General features: G+C 52.9%; 1 protein-coding gene and 1 long non-coding RNA gene across 2 annotated transcripts in view; one reads left to right on the forward strand and one right to left on the reverse strand.

Moving 5' to 3' along the window:
- The window catches only part of ARMC9 (armadillo repeat containing 9), a 143598-nt gene extending 140045 nt beyond the window's left edge, over positions 1-3553 (forward strand). The window contains 1 exon segment of the mRNA XM_006183280.3: positions 1168-3553. Coding sequence (XP_006183342.2) covers positions 1168-1190 — 23 coding nt within the window. The 3' untranslated portion in view covers positions 1191-3553.
- LOC116663794 lies at positions 717-6702 on the reverse strand. Its single transcript, XR_004320132.1, has 3 exons — positions 6236-6702; positions 2541-2665; positions 717-1262 (listed from the first exon to the last, which is right to left on the reverse strand). It is a non-coding gene; the product is annotated as an uncharacterized LOC116663794 (long non-coding RNA).
- Between the last annotated feature and the right edge of the window lie 14612 nt (positions 6703-21314).

Below are 21314 nucleotides of genomic sequence, written 5' to 3' on the forward strand. Positions count from 1 at the left end.
CCAGGACCATAAATTTCTGTTTAAGAAATTGCCCTTGGCCTCAGCAGCTCAGGCACAAGCTGGCAGAGTGAGACCCTCCAGGCAGTAAGTGCCACTCAGTGATGAGGTGCCCGTGCGTGGGGCTTGAGTGGTCAGACCTGAAACCTGGACCTGCCTTCTGGTGGGAGGCAGCCAGCAACTGCTCAGGGCAGCCTCATGATCAAGCAGAAGCAGGTGCTTCCTCGTGGGCCGGGCAGAGGGGCCGCCAGAGGGACTTGGACCCCACTCTGTCCCTGAGGCCACCCTCCTGCCCTTTTGCTCATGGTAAAGACCGTTTCTCTGTCTCCCCTCCCAGCTGGCCAGCTGACCAACCCCACCCCCACCCCACTCCCCAACTGAGCCTGGACTTTTCTAAAGGGCTTTACTAAAAAGAATGGAAAACAAAAGAGAAGCCAAACAAAAGAATGTCAGGCGGGACAAAATCAGTCACACTCAGGATATACGCACTCCTGTGACCGTTCCCCACCCCCACTTCCTGACCGGGCCCTGGGCGCTGTGGCCAACTGGGGACCCTTTGAGCTGGAAGTGTGGTTAATGGGCCAAGTCTGGACAGCACAGGGCGTGCGCAGAACTAGGGGAAGGGGCGGGGTCCTTCTCTCAGCACCTCTCTGCTGGGAAACACACAGCAAAGCCCTAACCCCATCTCCCCACCCGCAGTGCAGGTCAGGCTGCTTCCGAACACAGGGCCACAGGAAACGCCAGCAAATGCAGGCCAAGCCGGGCCTGGAGAGGGGCAGACAGGCCTCGCTATCCCTGCCTGACTTCCAGGCTGCACCAGGCCGGGCCCGGGAGCCCCAGCTAGGAATGGTCACAGTAGCAGCACCCAGGAGCTGAGGGGCCAAGAGCACCACACGGCCCCAGGGGCAGGGAGCAGCAGACACAGGTCCCAAACACACGAGCTGTTGCCAGCGAAGCTCACTGAGTCCCCACATGGAGCAGCCTGCTTCCTGGGAGGGAAGTGTGGCCACAGAGTCGGGCCCTGATCACAGAGGAGGTGACCCGGGCAGGGAAGGTTCTCTGCCTTCTGTCTGCACACAGCTGGTTGAAGGGAGGGCTTGTGTGGGACAGAGGGGGCTCTGTGCCGAGTCAGCCCTGGTGCTGGCAGCTTGCTTGGCTTTTCTTCTCCAGGCGGCCCCGCTTCCAGGAAGTGAGGACGGCTTCTTCCCCGGTGTCACCGTCCCCTTGCCCAATGACCCAGCCAGCTTCCTGTTCTCAGCCAGCAGCTGCAGGTGACAGATGGGAAGAGACAGTTATCTCTGAGCCGCCAGGTGGCTTGAGGAGGCCGGCTCTCCAGCGTCCAGGGGCAGGCCCACCGCAGCCCGCAAGCCGGGCTCCTGCCACTGCCCTTCCTGCCTACCCTCCCCCAGCACCCAGCTGAGGGAGCAGCAGAGCCAAACCCGCTAGCCCATCCATCTCCAGAGCTTGCATGGAGAAGCCAGGGCAGGACAGCTCAGCCAGAGACAGGACATCGGCCTCAGTGGAAACCCGGTCCTCCTCACTGAGACCAACTACGAGGAAACAGAAGGAACTTCGAATAAGGGAAACTCATGCTCAAGCCTCTGCCCGAGCAGCAGACATGGTACTTCTTTCCTCTTTTAAACTCTGATGAAAATTTGGTACCTTACCCACTATGGCTGGGAATACAGCTGTTCCAAAGCAGCCCCGTGCTTCTGCACATGTGTTTTAAGGGCTCAGAGGGCTGACCAGTTTAATGCCATTTCCCTCCCTCCATTAAGACCATAGATGCAAACAGCATCAGTGGCACTGACTGGTCTCTGCAGGAGGAGGCCTATGCTCGCTCTTTGCTAGGGGTGACATCAGCGCCCACTTAGGAAAGAGGAAGAAACTTCACGTGCAGAGCCAGCAATGTTACCCAAGCTAGTAGCAGGGTCTGACCTGTCCTAAAACAGAAATATTGAAATAAAATTATCAGTATTTAGATGGTACTTGTGTGTGCCTGTGTGCCTGTGTGTGTGTGTGTATGTGGCATAAATAAAATCACATGCTGTCTCCCAGGAAGTCCATTTGCCTTGGCTATGCCCGTTAGTGGAGACATCTCTGTGGTCCCACTGACATAAATTAAGGATAAGCATTGTGTTTTTCAGTGGCCTTCTGACTCCTCAGGAGAGCAGGCGGAGAAGGTAAACAGGAGAACGCTGGGGCAGGCAAGAGGCCAGGTTACCCCTGCAATGATGACCATAAACACTTCATGGGCTGGGACCCTGGGTAAACTTGCGAGTTCTTGGCAGTGGTGCAAGGCTGGGCGTGTTAGGACTCTGTGGGCCAGAAAACACAAATACTTTTCTCAGTATTATTGACACGGACAAACAGGAGACACAAAGACTGAGTCCCTGAAATGGAAGCGCTCCATGGTGAAACCGTGAAAAGGCAGAGAGTGTAGATGAACAGCAGAGAAGCATCATGGAAAAATCTCTCTAATTCTCCTGAGCAAATCCACTCCCTCCAGATTCCTCAGATGCCGCTGACGGGCACAGCCTTACCCTGCCTTGGCGTGGGAGCAGCCCCGTCTCCAGAATCCAGAGGGAGTGAGAGATTCACCCGTTACCATCCATTCTCTCCCTGATGCAACGATGACTTCTGTTTCTCTGTCAAGCCTACAGATGAGCTAAAGTCCGTTTTGTAAATGTTTGGCCGTTTGGGGAAAAGAAAAGACCATCTTTTAGTGATGCGGGAAGTATCCAACTGGGGCAAACTACACTGAGGTCACCAGGTGTGGTCTGGATGGCTCTCCGGGAAGAGTAAATAAGGCCTTGGCCTCTGTACTGCACCCTAGGAGAGCCCTCTTGTAGACAACACACTTCCACATCCCAAGACTGATGGCACAAACGCGTCTTTGTAAAATACCAACAACTAATTTGTAAACATTCCAGCTATCTGCTGGCCTAATGGGAGCTGGTTATGAACATGGTCTAAGCGAGGAAAACCCAAATACACAAATAAACCAAAATGTTTTCACAGGTCATCTAATCGTGCAGCTAATCACAGGCCATCTAATCGTGGAGATTTAATTGTGCAGCTCTTAGGATTTGCCCATGAAACCCACCCAGGGAAGCCATGGAGAGAAGTCTATGGAACTTTTGAGAAATGGGGGGCCTTCAGAAAGAGTCCTTCTGCCCCTAGAAGCTGACCTCAGGTCTCTGGTTACCTGGCCCCCTAATTTCTCCTGAGTAGGACTTGATCTTACTTGCTTCATTCGCAAGATGTAAATGACAACAATTTAAATTATGACCCTTGGTGGGAATATAAGAGGCAGGTAGAAGTTTGAGATCCAGTCAGATACCAGGGGTCACTCAGTAGATTAGGAAGGATTTGGCCCAAATCAGAAGAGCTTAAAAAAAGCACAAATAAATAAGATTAATGCAAAAAATCCATGACAAAGTATCAAACTTTTTAATAAAAACAGCATCTGACCCTCCACTTCTATGACCCTACTTTGCTTGCAGAACCCTAATCCCAGCCCCGATTCCAATAAAGCTTTATTTACAAAAATAAATAATTAAGTTGTGTTAAAAACAATGGGAATAAATATGCAAAACTCTTCCCTTCCTAATTTTACTCTTCATCCTAGAGGTTACTTACGTCTCTTGTATCTGGGGAAGGGGGTGTGGATAGGATGTAACGCTACTATGCATCGCTCCCCAAGTCTGTTCAGTGACATCATTTTGGTAGCTTGAAATTGGCCATGGAGGGGATATTTACACCACAGAAACTGACAAACACTACAAACCAGGGCTCCCCCAGCCCCCCAGAAGCAGAGTTGGTTGTGAAGTCGTGGGCGAGGAGGTACAGCCTGAAGCAGAAGGTTGGGTGGACCAGGGTCCTGCAGGCAAGCTGGAAGGGGCAGGGTGGCGTGTGCCCTCTAGAATGGCCAGCACACAGGGTGGCACGTGCGGGAGACAGGTGGTGGCTGCATCATGTCACCTCCGGGCCTTGACCCTGCAAGAGCTGGCCTGGAGCCTTTCTCCCAGGTCATGTGATAACTGCAGGTTACACGCAGTGACTCTGGGTGTCTTTGAGCACCATCCTTCTTGGTTGCTGCTTACACTTTCACTGTCTCTGTGCTGCCTAGAAACACACCTGCCACGCGAGCTTAAGGGCGTGGCGCTGCTCCTTCTGCCAGTCATTGTGGTGGGTCCTCCTCCCAGAACTTTAGGCTCTGGTTCTTAAACGCCCAGATCGGGGCACTGGCAGGACTGAAAGGGAAGTTAGTGTGGGATGCCCGCCTCACACCAGCAGGACCCCAGGCTGCAGCCAGGCCAGGCTTGAAGTCAGGCAACAGCATCTTTGAGGGAGAAGCCAGGCAGGGGGTCCCTGGGACTTAAAGGTCCAGAGGGCTAGGGTCTGGGCATACTGGGGACCTGGTTTCACTGGCAGAAGGCAGGCACAGAGCCTGGAGAAAGTGCCTGAGCCAAAGGTAAGAAGAGTGGGAGCAAAAGTGGCCAGGGCATGAGAAGGAGGGACACTAGCGCCATCCCCAGGTCAAAGCCAGTTCCCAAGGGCCGCACCTGGGAAGTGGCATGACTGAAGGGCTTGAGGCCTCCTGGGTCCCAGGCCCTGGGATTCGAGGGGCTGGAGCCAGGTGTTGGGAGCTTCCTGCTGAGCCATCTTCAGGGAGACCCAGTTTCTGAGCCCAAAGCTCCACAGACAAGGCCCCAGTTGCCTTGGGCAGAGGGGCCCAGAGGCTGGGGAAGTGTTGGGTGCGGACTCCTGGGCAGGGAGTCAATGGCCTGGACCCTCCGTCCACAAAGAGTATGGAGCGGCAGGCACAAAAATCAGGCAAAAGAGAAGGATTTCTGAGCTTTTGGGGACCCCCCCCCCGGAGGGATTCAGGGAAATAGTGAGAGACATGGGGACCTGGCTATCACTGGACCACCTTGGAATCCCAAGGAGACAGATTCCCCCATCACAGAAAAGGGGGCCAGGCCAGGCCAGGCCAGACCCTCCCCTGACCACACCCCTGCAACTGGACCTCTGCTGTTCAGGTGGCTTCGAGGAATGGGGAAGAAAGTAGGGAGTAGCATTTCATCACAATGACCTCAGGGAGGATCAACTGCTCAGAAAGGTGCAGGGGTGCAGCTGGTGAGGGGGAGCCGTGACCTAGAGGTGGCAGAGGCCCCGCCAAAGCTGGGGTGCAGGGCGACCACACAAGTCCTGACATGGCTCTGCCACACCATCTGTGCCTGGGATGCCTTGATGATCAGAAATTGGGGTGCTACCATGAGATGCCTGAGCAGACCTCCCTCCAAGTGGGGGGCTCTTCCCCCCTTCCCCCTCCCACCTCTGGCCGCAGAGTCCAAAAGGAAACCTCTGCCTTGACCCTGCCCCCTTGAGGTCTTGCAAGGTGGGAGGTGGACTTGAGCCAAGCCAGTCAGACCTGAGGACCCCTTTCCTTCTGGATGGCGAGGCTGAGAGGCTGGCTGCTGGTGGCCATGCCCCCACCTGCAGGAGGAAAAATGAGGCACCACTGAGGAGGAGGCAGAGCTCCATCCCTGGGCAGAGTCCTGGTATCAGCTGTTTCCAGCAGCACCCAGACATTTTCTGCTTATCTAGGTCGATAAATCACCCATAAATCCCTACCTTTCTTTCTTCTTTCTTTCTTTTTTTAATGATTCTTCAGGTTGGGTGTGTCACTTACTGGCAACCATAAGATTTAAAATTAAAACAGTGACCCACCCGCTCAGACCTGCCCACCACATTGCTCCCAGTCTGCCTTCAAAACCCACCTTCACCTGCACTTCGAGGCTGCAGAAAAGCATCGCTAACCTGGGTTCTGAATTTTTTCATTTGCAGCTGCCCTCCCTCCCACACCCAGGCTTCTCGCCCCAGCCTGCAGGAAGTGTGGTCGATGCTGTGGTTCTGCCCCTTGGCCTCCGGTCCTTTCAGGGAAAGCTCGTTTTGCTGGGTCCCTTGTGATCCTTTAGCAGCAAACACCCCAGTAATAAAGTTCCAGACCACTCACTCCTCATTCCTGAGAGAGCAACTTTCCACCTGCACTGTTTCCTCAAAACAGTGAGGGTCCCTTCTGTGACATGTGTCATGCAGGACTAGGAAGGGACAGGAAAGGTGACCATGAGGCCAGGTGTGGAGAATCAGCAGCCAGAGTAAAGGTGGGACTGACAGTGATGCTGCAACTCCAAGTTCACCATCCGCCCGGGGACTAGACTCCCTCCACTACCTTGGTCCTGAGTGTCAAGGTTCCCGCGAGGATTCTGAGGTCACCATAAGGCAGGAGCAGCAGCAGCCCATACAAACTGGACCAAAAAGTCCAACATCCTAGTTGCAGTTAAATACATCTTCTCAGAAACTCTGGCCCAGAGAGAAAATACACCACCATCTTTTCCCTGCAAGGCAGGGTGGCTAACAAAATAGTTTGCTTCCAGAGAGTAAAGGGCAGTGACTGCTCCCTAGGGTGGGTCAGGCAGGCACAGACATGCCTTCATTGCCTTTTGTGCCCTCCCATCTGGAGCAGCTCTGGCCTTGTCCCCTCTGCACCCCGGGGCAGACCTCCCAGCCCGGGCTCCCGGCTCAGCCCCTCTGCCCTCACGCAGGCCTCCGTTGGCTGGCCACTACTGTTATTGCATCAGACCCAGACCTGGGTTCTCTGTTCTCCTTCACTGGTTCTCCAACATCTATAATCAGGGCTCCCCCACACCTGCATTGGCCCTTCTAATGTTAAGGAGAGATCCTGGGTCCCACCCTCCAGAATCATGGGTCCCGTGGCTCTGAAAATGCCCCCACCCCACCCCCTCACTGACCCACTTCCTTCCAGCCCCTCCTCTCTCATCTATGAGGGGTTCCCAGCAATCTTCCAGCTCCTGCTCCAGTCAGATGACAGTTCCAGGAGGAGGAAGGGCACCGGGGACTCCACCCAGGGACAAGAGGGTAGAGGACAGCAGAGGAGACCTTCACTCCTCTCCCCGCTCCTGCCCGGGGCTTCTGGCTCCATAAACGCCGGGAATGCAGGTGGCATCCTGGGTCTACGGTCAGCCTCAAACCAAGACCAAACCAACTCAGAATTGCAGTCCACGATCGGGCCAAGACAGTGCGAGGTACAAATCCCAGGGAGGAGGCTCCCAGTCAAAGAAATGGTTCTGTCAGGGTCTCCCCTCCCCATTTTGATGGGGAGGGCAGGGCGGGGTGGGGAATGGGAAAAGAGCTGCCACTCGGAAGTGGGCGGAGGGTCCCGTGACGACGTGGCCTCCCTTGGCCCCCTCCCTCTGGCTTCTCTGAAAGTGGATCAGCTCAGCCTTAAGGCCAAAGGCCTTGCTCTCTTGCCAGAAGCCTAAGGCTGTCAGAAGGGTAACTGTCCATGGGGGATAGGGTGGGAAAGAGGCACTGAGCCCAGCTCCCCCAGGCCTGCTGGAAGCTTCCTTGGTCAAGCAGGACTGGGTGTGGGGTTTCACCTTCCCAAAGCAGCCTGAGTTGAAAGGGGGCGGGAAAGGTCAGCACCAAAGGCGGGCCTCACGGCTTCATTCCTAGTATTGTCTAAAGCCGGGGCGGTGAGGGGCGGAGGCCCCACAGGTGGGCAGCTCCCTGCAGGCACTTTCAACGCATGGAGTCTCCTCGTCGGTTCCCAGCCTCTGTTGGCGAGGCTGCAGCCCCAGCTCCATCTCAACTGGTGCCTTTCAACTCCTTGCACGTCTCCCATCTCAACATGGACAGGGCCATATGGTCCCTTACCCCTGGCTGAAGGATGCCCTCTCACAGTGCCCGAAGCAGGCTGGGGTCTCCACTAATGCAGGGGCACCGTCCCCAGACTGGTGTGTCACACTGCATCTGTCTTACCGCTTTCCGGGCAGAGTCTGGCTTCCTGAGACCCCGCCCTGGGCCCTGGGGGGGGGGGGAGGGAGGGACGCAAGACCAGCAGCCAGGCAGGGGAGTGGGTGGGGATGTGGGGGCTGAGCAGATCTCCCTGGTCCAGGCTCAGGGGGCTCTCACCTGCGAGGAAGGAAGGCCCTGCCAGCTCCTAGGGAAAGGTGAGCCACCAGGAAACACAGGATTGGGCTGCTCCTGCCTCTGTCTCCCTGGATGACATCCCATTTGTGCCTTGGCCCCTGCCTGCCCTTCCCTACTCATCCCTAGTCCTCCTTGGGCCTCTACTGGGACATCAGCTCCTGGGAGACCTTTTCCGCCCCCATTGCTGACATAGCAGACACCCAGTGCCTTTTGCCCAGTGTCCCGTGGGGCAGGAACACAGCACACCTGAATGTGCAAGAGTCACCTGGGCAGGGCCAGTGGCATGGAGTCCAACCCAACAAGCACCAGGGCGCTGACTCTCAATCCAGGGCTCCCCACCAACACCCTCGAGACCCGGCCCCTCACTCTGGAGTTGCTTCTGGCGGGATCTCAACTCTGCCTCCCCACAAACCACAAACCCCCTCAGGGAACCTGTGTCATAATCACTTCTTGTTCTTCTTCTTAACAGTTTTATTGAGGTATTACTGACATGCAATCAACTATGTGCGTGAAGTGTACGATGTGGAAGATTATGATATGTGTAAACACCTATGAAACCACTGCCACAAGCAACAGAGTGAACAGACCCATCAACCCCAAGTTCCTCCAGCCTCTTGTGACTTCTCCCTTCTGCCCCTCCCCCAGCTCTAGGCAACTGATTTTACTATATTAAAGACACATTTGCATTTTCTAGACTTTTGCATACATAATATAATCACACAGCAGGTATTCTTTCTTACCTGGCTTCTTTCACTCAGCATTATTATTTTGAGATTCATCTCGGTGTGGCAGGTATCAATCATTTAGTCCTTTTTATTACTGAATAGTATTCCATTGTATAATATCACCATTGGTTTATTTAGCTACTAGAAATAAAGATGCTATGATCATTCATGTACAAGTCTTCATATGGATATGAGTTTTGTATCTGTTTGGTAAACACTTGAGAGTAGGAGTAAAACAATGGCAGGCAGGGTCGTGTGGTAACTTAACTTAACTTAACTTACTAAGAAACTGTCCAACCATTTTCCAAAGTTTACTTGAAAAGTTTACTTTCCAAAGTCCAGTTTACATTCCCACCACCAACGAACAAGAGTTCCAGTTGCCCACATCCTCAGTAACGCCTGCCACGGTCAGACTCAGTCATTCAGACATTCTGATAGATGTGCGGCGGTCTCTCCTTGTGATTCTAATTTGCATTTCCCACATGGCTAGTGATGTCAAACATCTTTCATGGTCTTCTTTGGCGAGATGTCCATTCAGTCTTTTGCTGATGTTTTTTCATGGGGTCATTTGTTTTCTAAGGACTACATTTGAGAGTTCTTTGTAGACTCTAGATACAAGTCCTTCCTCCAGGATGTGCTTTGCAAATAGTTTCTCCCAGCTGATGACTTGTCATCATTCTTTCCCAAATGTCTTTGGAAGAGCAGACGTTCTTAAGTTTGTTCAAGTCCAAATAATTGATTTTGTTTCTTTTATGAATCACACTTTTAGTGTTGTATCTAAGAAATGTTCATGTCCATTGCAGCACCTGGCACTCACCTGTATGCCCATGTTGCTCAATCAATGCTTGTGAAAGGCAGAACCAGGGAGCAGAGTGGGGGAGGGAGGCAGGCAAGCTGAAGGGGCTTTGGCCCTAAGTGTGCGTAGACCAGAGATTCTGGGAGACACAGCTCCAGAAAGCTTCTTAAGGGAGTGCGGTGGAGGTTTCCTAGAAGGAGGTGGGGGAGGTTGCAGGTGCAGGAGGGCAGGCTGGGGAAGGGAGGGGGCAACTTTGGGCTCAGATGCCATTGTCTCCAGCCATTCAGTGGAAAGTGCTATTTATCTTCTTCCTTTTCTCTCCTTTCCTCCCTCCCTCCCTCTCTTCCTCCCTCCCTTCCTTCCTTCCTTCTTTTCCTGCCTCTACCTCCTCTTTATTTCTTTCTCCCTTGTTTGTGAGCTAGCCTTACATCTCCTCTGAGAACTGTATGCTCATTTCCTTTCCCTCGTTTCTTTCCCGAGCTCTTCCTGTTTGTTTTCAGCTAGGTGAGCGCTGATGTTGTGAAACATCAGCCTTTTCTATCCTGTTGCTGCAAATCTTCCTCGGAATCATAATTTTCTTTTTTCAGCTTCATTGAGGTATAATTGACGATATAAAATTGCAAGGCATTTAAAGTGTACATCTTGGGGATTTGACATAGGTCCACATTGCGAAAGCATTCCCTCATCTAGTTAATTAACACATCCAGCACCTCAGTTACTAAGTTATTTCGTGAGAACATTTAATTTCTACTCTGTAAGCAAATTACAACTATACAGTACAGTGCCATCAGTTCCAGTCATCACGTTTTACATCAGATCCTCAGACCTTATTCATCTTACAGCTGAAAGTTTGTATCCTTTTACCAATCTTTCCCTATTTCTCCCACCCCCAGCCCCTGGCAACCACTCTTCTGTTATCTATTTCTAGAGTTTGACTTTTTTTTTAAGATTCCACATATAAGTGATACCACGCAGTATTGATCTTTCACTGTCTGGCTTAGCATAATGCCCTCAAGGTCAATCCATGTTGTTGAAAATGGCAAGACTTCCTTCTTCCTCATGGCTGAATGATATTTGTGTGTGTGTGTATATCTTCTTTATCCATTCATCCATTGATTGGTTATAAAATAAATTATCACCTATTGAGATATAGGGGAGTCATTCTGGTTTATATGTAAGTTAACTTGAATTTTATGCTAACTAAAAACAGCCTGTTTGTGGCCTATCAAATAAACATTGTACATCTGTTTAATTATAAAAGGAAAGGGCACATTGATCACAAGCAAAGAATATCCATGTTAGAAATAAAGATTAAATGACTCTTCTCCCAGGACACCAGTGCTGGAACGCCTTTGATGATAAGACTCACTTTCCAGGTGCCAAGGTCATACATGCTGTGTTTTTTGTTTTTTTGTTTTTTTGTTTTTGAAACCTTGAAGAAATGTAACCCTGACTTGTTTAATGTTCTTTGTTCTGACAAGATCTAAAACTCTCCAGATCAGTTTCTCAGAGTAATCTGGGAAGAAGGCTTCCTGGGTTTGTCCTCAATTTGGCTCAGATAAAACTCTTTTCTATTCTTATTATTGACTGTTTATTGATTTTCTTCAACAATGGACACTTAGGTTGTTTCCATATATTAGCTATTGTGAATTATGCTGCAATGTATATGGGAGTGCAAATATCTCTTCAAAACCCTTTTTTTCATGTCCTTTGGATATGTACCTAGAAGTGGATTGCTGTATCATATGGTAGTTCTATTTTTAATTTTTTTAAAGATTCTCTGTACTATTTTCCGTAATGACTGCACCAATTTACATTCCCACCAAAAGTGCACAAGGGTTCCCTTTTCTCCACATTCTTACCAACAATTGTTATCTTTCCTCTCTCTGATTTTACCCATCCTAACAGTTATGAGGTGGTATCTCATTGTGGTTTTGATTTGCATTTCCCAGATGATTAGTGATGTTGAGTACTTTTTAAGGTACCTGTTGACCATTGGGCTGTTTTCTTTGAGAAAATGTCTATTCAGTTCCTCTGACCATTTGTAAATCAGAATGCTCAGGGTGTTTTGCTATTGAGTTGTCTGAGCTCTTTATATATTTTGAATATTAACCTCTTATCACATATAAAATTTGCAAATATTTCGAATTCCATTGGTTGCCATTTCATTTTGTCAGTGGTCCCTTTGCTTTTTGGTTTGATACAGTTCCACTTGTTTATTTTTGCTTTTGTGGTCTTTCCTTTGGTGTAGAATCCAAAAAATCCAAAAAATTGCCAAGACTAATGCCAAGGAGCTTACCCCCTGTTTTTCCCTAGAAATTGTATGGTTTCAGGTTGTAATCCATTCAAGTCTTTAATCCATTTTGAGTTGATTTGGGGTATGGTGTAAGACAGAGGTCCAGTTTCACTCTTTTGCATGTGGCTGTCCAGTTTTCCCAATACCATTGTATATTCTTGGCCTTGCCTCTTTTGTTCTGAATTACTACATATACATGAATTTATCTCTGAACTCATCATTCTGTTCCATTGATCTTTGTGTCTGTTTTTATGCCATACTGTTTTGATTACTATTGCTTTGTAATATAACTTGAAATCACAAATGTAGTTCCTCCAGCTTTATTCATCTTTCTCAAGATTGTTTTGGTTGTTTGGGACCTTTTGTGGTTCCATATAAATTTTAGGGTTTTTTGGGTTTGTTTTCTTTTTTCTGTTTCTGTGAAAAACACCATTGGAACTTTGTTAGTACAGCCCTGGGGGGATAGCCAAATAACAACTGTGTGCCTGTTTGTATAGTCTGGTGGGTCTCAGGGACAAAAGCCCCATGGGCTTTCAGGGCTAGGTGTTTTGGGGGCTCTTCCCTCAGGTAGAAGTCTTAGAAGTTGGGGCCCTAGATGTTGGGTCCAAACGCTTCACTCCTCAGGGAGAAGCTGGGGGCTGTAAATTCCCTCCCTGTAGAGGTCACTGTACCAGGGATGGACTATATGGCAAGAGTATGTCTCAAACTTTCCTACCATTTTGATGTCGATATTTTCCCATTTTCTCAATGTGCAGTTGTCACTCAGCAGGTTTCTGGATTCCTTTCAGAGAAAATTTGCTCTGTGTATAGCTGTAGATTTGATATGTTCCTGGGAGGAGGTCAGTTCAGGAGCCTCCTATGTCGCACCTTGGACCACAACTCCCTATGTCTTTTTACCTTGTCAATGTTTACAAGTTTGACTAGGCCACCCTAGAAAATCTCCAGACAAGTCACTCCTCCCTGGCTCCCAGGTGCCGGCTTTCTCCCCAGTGACCTCAGCCCTGCTTGGTGAGGAAGGGGCAGAGCAGGGCCACCTGAGCTTCTGGATGAACTGCCTCAGACCTTTGAAGGTTCTGAGATCCAAGAGGGCCCGTCCCTCCCACATCCTTTGCCATCCCCAAGCCTGTGCAGTGGTGGCTGCCCCAAGTCCTGGGTGCCCTGTCTCCTACCATCCATGAGGGCAGGCTGTTTGGGAAACAGTGAATGCAGTCAGATAACAATAACAGCATCAGTCCAGAACCTTTGGTTGTAGGTGATAAAAACCACCTACAAAAAAAATTATTGGCACCTGGAACCAAATCAGGGGAGGCAGGTGGCATGAGTTCTTAGGCCCTATATTATCTTCCTAATGCTGCTTGTACCAACTTACCACAAACTAAGCAGCTCGAAATTTTTTCTCTCACAGTTCTGTAGGTCAGAGGCCCAGGCTGGCTTAGCTAGTTTTTCTGCTCAGAATTTTACAAGGTCAAAAACAAGGTGAGGTGGGCTCTTACTGGGAGACTCTGAGAAGAATCTGCTTCTAAGCGCATTCAGACTATGGGCAGAATCCAGTCCCCTGTGGTTACAGGACTGAGGTCCCTGTATGCTCGATGGCTATTATGTGGGGGCCACCCTGAGCTGCCAGAGGCCTCTCTGGTCTCTGAGCTCCAAGTGGGTCTCTATGCCTATGTTTCACAACCAGTTAAGGAATGTCAAATCCCTGTCATACCGGAGTCTCTCGGACTTTCCCTTTTGCTTCCAGCCAGAGTGGTTCTCTGCTTTCAAGGCCACTTGTGATGAGATTGGGCCCATCTGGATAATTGAAGCTAACCACCCCATTTCCAAGTCTGTAAGCTTAATTACATCTGCATCCTTTTTGCCCATATCCTCACATAGTAACAGGTTCTGGGGATAAAGGCATAGACATCTTCGATGGAGGGGCACTGTTTTACTGACCACAGGGCCTCTAGATCCAGGGTTCCGGCCCTGTTCAGACTCCTGTTTCTCTGTTTTCTCTGTGTTGTTTTTTGTTGTTGTTTATGACGGGGGAGTGGGTTGCCTGTGGCACTTTTCTCCAGTATGTTCAGAGTCACACCCTCAAAAGCCCGATGACCGGAGAGGAAAGGAGAACCTGTCTCCCAGTTCCACTCCCCAGGGCAGAGCCCTGATCAGCCCAGTGCAGGTTGTAGGCTCATCCCTTCTACCAAATACAACACGGTATCAGGAGGGGGCATAAGGGACTGTGACTGGCCCAGCCTGGCTGGGAGCCTACCCTGAAACCAGAGGGAGGAGGTCTGTTACCAAAGAAGGGAGGGATGGGTACAAAACCCAGAACTGATTGTGGCCACTGTCTCAGGGCACCCACCCACAGAACCCTTCTCCAGGGCACCTCACCCTGCTCAATGCAGCCCCCCTGCAAGTCCAGCATGGTATTAACCTCTCTTTACTGAGATGGGTCCCAGCTCTGCGACTTGCAGAGTGGGCTGACTTTTCTCTGGGCCTCAGTTTTTCCTTCAATAAAATGGGAATAATAAATATCTGTGCCTGCCCAGGCTATTAGGGCTGCGAGAGAAGCAGATGGGAAGGTATGTGTGAAGAAGACTCTTTGCAGATGTGAGGGGACCTTCGACTGGAGCTGGGAAGGACTTTAAGGGCTAGGAGGCTCGGCCAGAGTAGCAGCACCAGGGCCGACAGCTCCCCGCAGGCAGTGGTGGGAGCAGGGCTGCCCAGAATGCACCTGGCCAGGCTCTGGGCCATGAAAAAGCAGCCAGACGGGGCTTGGACAGGAGCCGGGTGATGAGAGACAGGGAGCCCTGTGCTGCGGAGAGGAAGGAGGCCTCTGCGTGGCCTCCCCGTGGGGCTGAGCTGCCAGGCTGGGAGGGCAGGCCGGCTCACCAGGGAGGGGGAGGTGCCGGGGAGGGAAGACTAACCTAGTGTTTGACGCCAAGGGGCTGAAAGGAGGCTGTGTGTGCCCAAGCCGGCCGCCTGGCGGGTGGGGATGTGAGTCATTGGTGGCCGGGGGGAGGGGGCACCCAGCTGTCCAGGGCAAGGGGCACAATGCCTACCACACGTGAATACGTGTCAGTGTGAATCTGAATGTGTGTGCTGGGGGTGGGGCTGGGACTCTGCAGATCTGTCTGGGCACCCCAGGTCTCCCTGGGTGGGCACACCCCGTCATCCTCTGAATATGGCCATGGAGAGACTGGCCTCCTTCCTGCCAGCCACTGCTACCAATTCATGCTCTCGGTTATTCAACCGTCGGGCGTCCATGCCTCCCTTCCCCTGTGCTGCCAAGAAACAGAAAGACATGTCCCTGCTCCTAGTTGTAGTGAGACAAATGGAGAAATGACAGACAGACAGAGGTGATGCCAACCAAGGGAGGGAGCATCTACTCCAGGGGAGGGGACCTTGGTGGTGGGTTTTGAAAGATGAGCAGTTCACTCAATGCAGAATCTGGGAGCTCATTTGAGCTGAAGGAAGCTGGGGTCTTGTGAAGGGGAGAGGAAGGCCAGGGCAGCTGGAGAAGGGGTCGGGGGTAGATTCGGGTGGGAGAAAGGGCCTGTGGGCAGTACCCGGAGGCTCTTGGGGAGAGGGATTGGCATAGGCTTGAGGACCTGGTGATAGATCATAAGAGGCCACTCATGAATGCAGTAGAGACCTGCCTGGTGTGGAGCCCACTCTCAAGGGCCTGCCAGGCAGGGTGTCACTGGTAGCAAATGACCTGGTTGGGAGAAGCCTCTCCCACCCGGGAAAGGGTGTGGATGCATGCGTGCATGTGTGTGTGTGTGATATAAGTATCTGGGTGTGTATAAGTGCATTTCCCTCTCTCTGGAAATGCGTGTCTCTGTAAGTGTGTATGTATACGTGTGAGTCTATGTATTTCCCATCGAGTGTGCACATATCTTAGGTGTGTCAGCGTGTGTGAATATGAATGACTGTCACACATGCCTGTCTCTGAATGTTCATGCTTAAGTGTGAATGTGTCTCTGTAAGAGTGCTGTCTGTCTGACTGAGTCTGTCTGGGTGTTCATGTCTGTTCCTGGGGTGGGGTGTGTGTCTGGGTCTGTCGCTTGCCGCCTGTGTGGCCCTGTGTGTGTATGCTGTGAGTGTGGCTACCACGCCCTGCCCACAGGAGCCTGGGGTGCAGCCCAGCAGGCCTGCGTCCAGAGCAGCACCTGGCGGTGCTCTTCCATTCCCACCAGCCTTCTCTGCCCAGCTTTGGGGAGGCCGCCCTGACCCTGGTTCCTGGGTCTCTTTGAACTCTGGCTTTTCTCTAGGGCTGCCCAGCTCCACCTTTACCTGACAGACTCCCACCCCAACAAAGCCCTGGGTGGCCTCAGCTGCCCCCAGGCCAGCCAGCGGGGTCCCAGGCACAGGAAAGGGGCCAGAGCATGGGCAGCCCCCCAGGGGAGCTGTGTCCACCCACCACTGGCCCACCTGGAGCTCTTCCCCACAAGGAGAGAAGGACTTGTCAGGAAAACATGTGCAGACAATCCCCACATGGCCACCACCCCTTCTTCTTCCTGGGGCTCTAAGTCTTAGGGGTTCGCTTTGGAGGGTGGTTGGAGAATCCAAGGGGGGTGTGAGCAGGACTGGCCTGGGCAGCTCTTCCCCTGCTTTCCTGAGAATAGCAGCTCCCATTAAGGAAATTGCCCCTCTCAGGGTTGTTCTGACCACAGCAGGGGACACATGACCCAGGCCTGGCCAATCACCGTCCCCCACCCCCCAGACATGATCACTGGCCCATCAAACAAGCTGAAGCTACTTTGATTTGGGTTTCTGTTACCTGCAGCCAAAAGGCCCTGCACAATCCTTGCCTCAGTCGTGGGCCTGGGTCTCCAGGGTGCACAGGACCGCCCTTGCCTGGTGCTTAACATTCCTCTGTCCCTCCCTGGCATTCTTAGATCCCACTCAGGGGCTTTGGCCCCCTTTCCCACTCTTCTCAAGCTCCTAACTTCACCTCCACTTCCTCAACCGCCACCTGCTTCAATGGGAAAGTGAATTCCTCAGCTCTTCGATCTCTGCTCCAATTTCCTCCACGGCTGCCTCCCATTCCATCTTTCCTCTTCGCAGGCGCCCAGGAGGAAGTGTCCCCCCACTAGCCCTTGCCCACAGCTGACAAAAAGAGCAGGAATTGGCGAGCTCAACACCAGCGGTTCCCAAACCTTCGTGTACATCAGAATCATCAAGGAAAGTGGAAAAATACCATTTCCCAGGTTCCATCAGATTCTCTGCAGGCAGGCCCCGAAATCATGATTTTAAAGCATCTTCAGTGGTTATGGCAACATCGTGACCTTCCTAGTTGTTGGGTCGGTCTTGGCTCCATCAGGACTTGGCCATTGAAGGGCATCTTGAGGTTCCCTGGCAAGAGTGGGGTTGCCTGCAGTGTTGCTCATATGGGGGCCTTGCAAGGAGCCCCCTTTACCTTCCTCCCACCTTCTCTCAACCACTTGTGAACTGGGTTTCTCTTTGGCCCAATCTTCCCTTAGGTGAGATGACTTCCCAGAATCCAAAATGGACACTCATGCTTGAAAAGCCTGTTGTTGCTCTCTGCCCCTGTCCCCCATCTCTCCACTCCTTCTTGGCCTCCTCCTCTTCCTCCCACTCTTTAAAGGAAGACCTTACCCACAGGACACATTCCCCTGGAAGTCTGCAGGGGGACAGCACTGGCCTGGGGCCGGGGATAGGGGTTCGGTTGTTCCTTTAGTGCCAGCCTGTACACAGCCTGGTTAACCTCCCAGGGTGCCCTGCAGATTGGGTCAGGTTCCCTGCAGTGGATATAGGTGGCCTCCGAGGACCAGAGATGAGAGAGGACAGTAGGCCTCACCCTACACCTCTTGGACAGGTGGTGTGTGACAGTGAAATCAATGCTGCCCCACTTAAAGCATCTACTACCAAGAGGCACAAAAACAGATCTCCCACCACTGCCCAGGAGCCCGAGGGGGCCCCACTTTCTGTCCCGGGGCAAATTCCAGGACATGCTAACCAAGGACTCGCTAACCCTCCAGTCAGATGGTTGTGTGGGGGCACCCAGGACCAATTAGAGAAAGTGCTGGGCTCAAAGCACTGCTCTGCTGGGTTGCTGGGCTCGTTCCGCTTTGGGCAGAGAGGCCTGTGCAGTTTCTTGCCAGGTGCACATCTTGCAACAGACACAGGCTTCCAACACTCTGGAGCCAATGAACAGACCCTTGGTGTAAGTGTAGATGGTCACACGTGAATTCACAAACACACTCACACACATCCCACTGCTGCACTGAAGGGACCACAGGCAGGGTCGCTGTTCCTTCTGGAGCTCTGACCTCCAGCCCCTGGCACTGGCAGGTGGCAGTGGCCTCTCTCCCAGGCACCCAAAGCACCTTACACCTTATCTGGCCAGGGGCTGACCCGGTGCACCCTCTGGTCCAGCAGATGGCTTCCCCTATCTGAAGGCTCAGCAGCCCCTTGGCCCTGGGCTTTCGTCCTCAGGGGAAAACAGTGGGATCTGGATCTGGAGGGTTGGTGGGGGCTAATATGGAAGAAAGTGGAAAGGGGGATGGGGAAAGGGAAATGAGAGAGAAACGAGGGAGCAGGGAGGAGAGGAGGAAGGAGAGGGCTGGGGGCAGAGGGATGGGGGAGTAAGAGACAAAGTGTGCCAGGAGAAGGGAAGGGGCAGCGCCTGGGGTTCTCCTAGGCAGGGCTCACTCACTGAGCTCCCTCTTCCAGGACAGAATGTCAACCTGAGGGGAGCAGAGGATGACCATGTGACAAGGACACGTAACCCACTCCCACCATTCTTGGACTCCAGCCCCTACCCCACCAGCTCGTCCCACTCCCCTACCCTCCCTCCAAGGTGATGGACAGACCACCCTCCACCTCTGGGGAATCTCTGTCTCTGCAGCTTTCCTCTGCCTTCAGCCAGGGCTATGGGGCAGGTGACAGATTCCATCTGCAGACTGACCTCCGCCTCCTCAGGGGCCTTGCTCAACCACTCCAGCTGTGGCTTGAGACCATCAGTAGGGATCTGCTGGGGCTCTGCCCTAGGGGCAGGGGCCAATACATGTGGAGGGGCCAGGCTGGGCCAGCGCCAGTGCTCCTGAAAGTGACAGGCCCAGCGGCCCCAGGGAAGCCAGTCAGACTGACAGTGAAAGCTGACCAGGGCCTGGCCCAGCTCCCACAGCCCCTACCCCCACACCAGAGTCAGGGACTGAGTAATTAATTGTCATCCATTTCCCAGTCTGAGTTCCACCTAGGCACAGATCAAATGAACCATGATGACAAACTGTTCCTCTCAATGGACCAGATTCCACTGGCAAACACTGTTGGCTTTGGCGGCAGTTCCCCCACTCTCCCCCGCCAAATCACCACCTTGTTGAGCCCTGGGTTCTGGGACCTTATGGGTTGGGTCAAATATTAGCAACAATAACACTAACAATGGCCAGTCTGTCATGGTGTCACCACCTAGGAGACACTGATCTGCCTCATAGGCATCATCTCAAGTAGCCCTGTGCTGGCAGGAAACTTGAGGTCTCAAAGGAATAAACCACATGTCCATAGTGACAACCAGGAAGTGCAGACCCAACCCTGCCCCTCCAGTCTCCAAACCGGGACTCAAAACCCCTTCTCAGGGGTTGCTGTGTCCACCCTTTCCAGGCTCCTAAAGAGACCCTACAGCTTCCAGGTGAACGTTTAGTGCCGAGGCAAGGTGGGCTGTCCTCAGCCAGGAGAGCGCCAGCCCTCCTTCAGGGCTGCACGTTCTGGACAAAGCAGAACCCAGAGCCCGGGCAGGGGAGTGAAGTACCCGGTGCCCTGTGGCTGCCAGCGGGCCTGTGGGCGGCCCTCAGCAGAGGGCAGCCAGGCCAACAGGGGCTTTGGGCTACAGGGCAGACCTTCTTCCTGCTCTGGTACTTGGGAGGGGCCATTACTAAGGGCGGGGCCCCAGGGTTCTCCACTGGAATTCTGCCTGGAAGCTCCTTCACATTCTCTCACTGAAGCTTGCAACACCCTGGAAAATTCTGTTGCGTGTTGGGTTTCTCCTCCCTGTCCAAGCGGCCCTTGAGCCTTAATGAAAAGGGTCCTCACCCCAGCCTCAGGGGTCTGGGGTCCCGCTGGGCAAAAGCAGCCTCCTTAGGCTTCCTATCACCTGCCTCTGACTGCACCTTGTGGCCTCCCGGCCTCCCTGGGTGCCCCTTGGCAGGAAGTAGCTCCCTGTCACTGCTCTCCCTGGTGGAAGGGTGAAAGAGCTGCCTCCACAGCCAGGCAGGCCTCCTGGATTTGCTTACTATGAGACCTGGTCCACTGGGCAGGCATCTCCATCTCCTCCTCTGTAAAGTAATAATAATAGCCTCTAGGATTAAGTGACTCATTCATGCATGGGCCTAGAACCGTGCCTGGCATATTGCACCTACCTAATGAGTGTTACCTGTTATTTAGTGGGCTGTGAAATGCTTCCGTTTCAATACTATGGGCATTTTAAGGTCCTACTGCAAACTGAGTGTTGAGACCTCAACATGGAACAAGACTAGGAGAGACATCCAGGCTGCGGCAGGATCAGATGAGGTTTTAACCTGTTAGAGGATTCTGGAAGTCACCAGATTGGAACACACACCACCCCAGAACCACCTGGACCAAGAACGACCCTCCCAGTTCTATGTTTCTGTGCAGCCCACTCCCTAGGAGTAACTGGGTCTGGCACACATAAACAGATTAATCCAGGCTTAGAGACAAAAAGGGTTTTGAGTGAAATATTTGTTCATGGATGAAAAGGAAGTTCGGGCCGAGCAGCCAGGCCTTCCCTTGGTGGTGAGGAGAAGCTCTCCGAGGTGGGTAGGACCCCAGAGATGGAGAGGGCCGCTGCCCGGGGGCGCAGAGAAGGCTTCAGAGCTGCGGCCTGGGCCAGGGTCCCCACACAGGCAGCCCAGCCTCCTCCTGACCCCTCCTCAGGGTTTTGCTCTCCAGGCCCCAGTCCCTCTCTTCCACAGACCCAGCCCTAGATAGCTGGGCCAGAGACCCCAACAGCTGGGTGCGGGAGGCCTGCCTGGGAAGGGGAAAGGGGAGACGGCAAGAGGAAGCAGAGGGAGAAGGAAACGCTGTCTGCTTCTGTCTCCCGCACCCAGAACAAGTCCGGACCCGGCCAGAGGTAAATGGCTGGACCTCTGGGGCCCGGGGAGGTTTGCAGGTGGGTGGGGTCCCGGTCGCACGCGGCCAGAGGGGCCGGCGCTCCCAGGGAAGCCCCCCTCCCCCCGGGAAACCGCGCCCCAGGAGACGGAGGTGACCCTCTTGGGCTGTGAAGTCGGGACTCGGTCACTAACACTCGGGCCGGGTGATCTTGGGCGGCTCCGCGCGCTCCGGGGCTCGGGTGCCACCTCCGAGAAATGGGTATTGTCGCCCCGCGCGGTGCGGAGGGCTTAGGGCGCGCCTGCGGGGATGGAGGGCCGGGGGCGCCGAAGGGGTTAAGGCACCTGGCCGCCGCCTACCCTCCTGGCCCCTCCTCCGGCCGCGGAGAAGAGGAAAGCCGCGGCGGGGG

Source organism: Camelus ferus, chromosome 5 (genome assembly GCF_009834535.1).
Source record: "Camelus ferus isolate YT-003-E chromosome 5, BCGSAC_Cfer_1.0, whole genome shotgun sequence".
NCBI lineage: Eukaryota > Metazoa > Chordata > Mammalia > Artiodactyla > Camelidae > Camelus > Camelus ferus.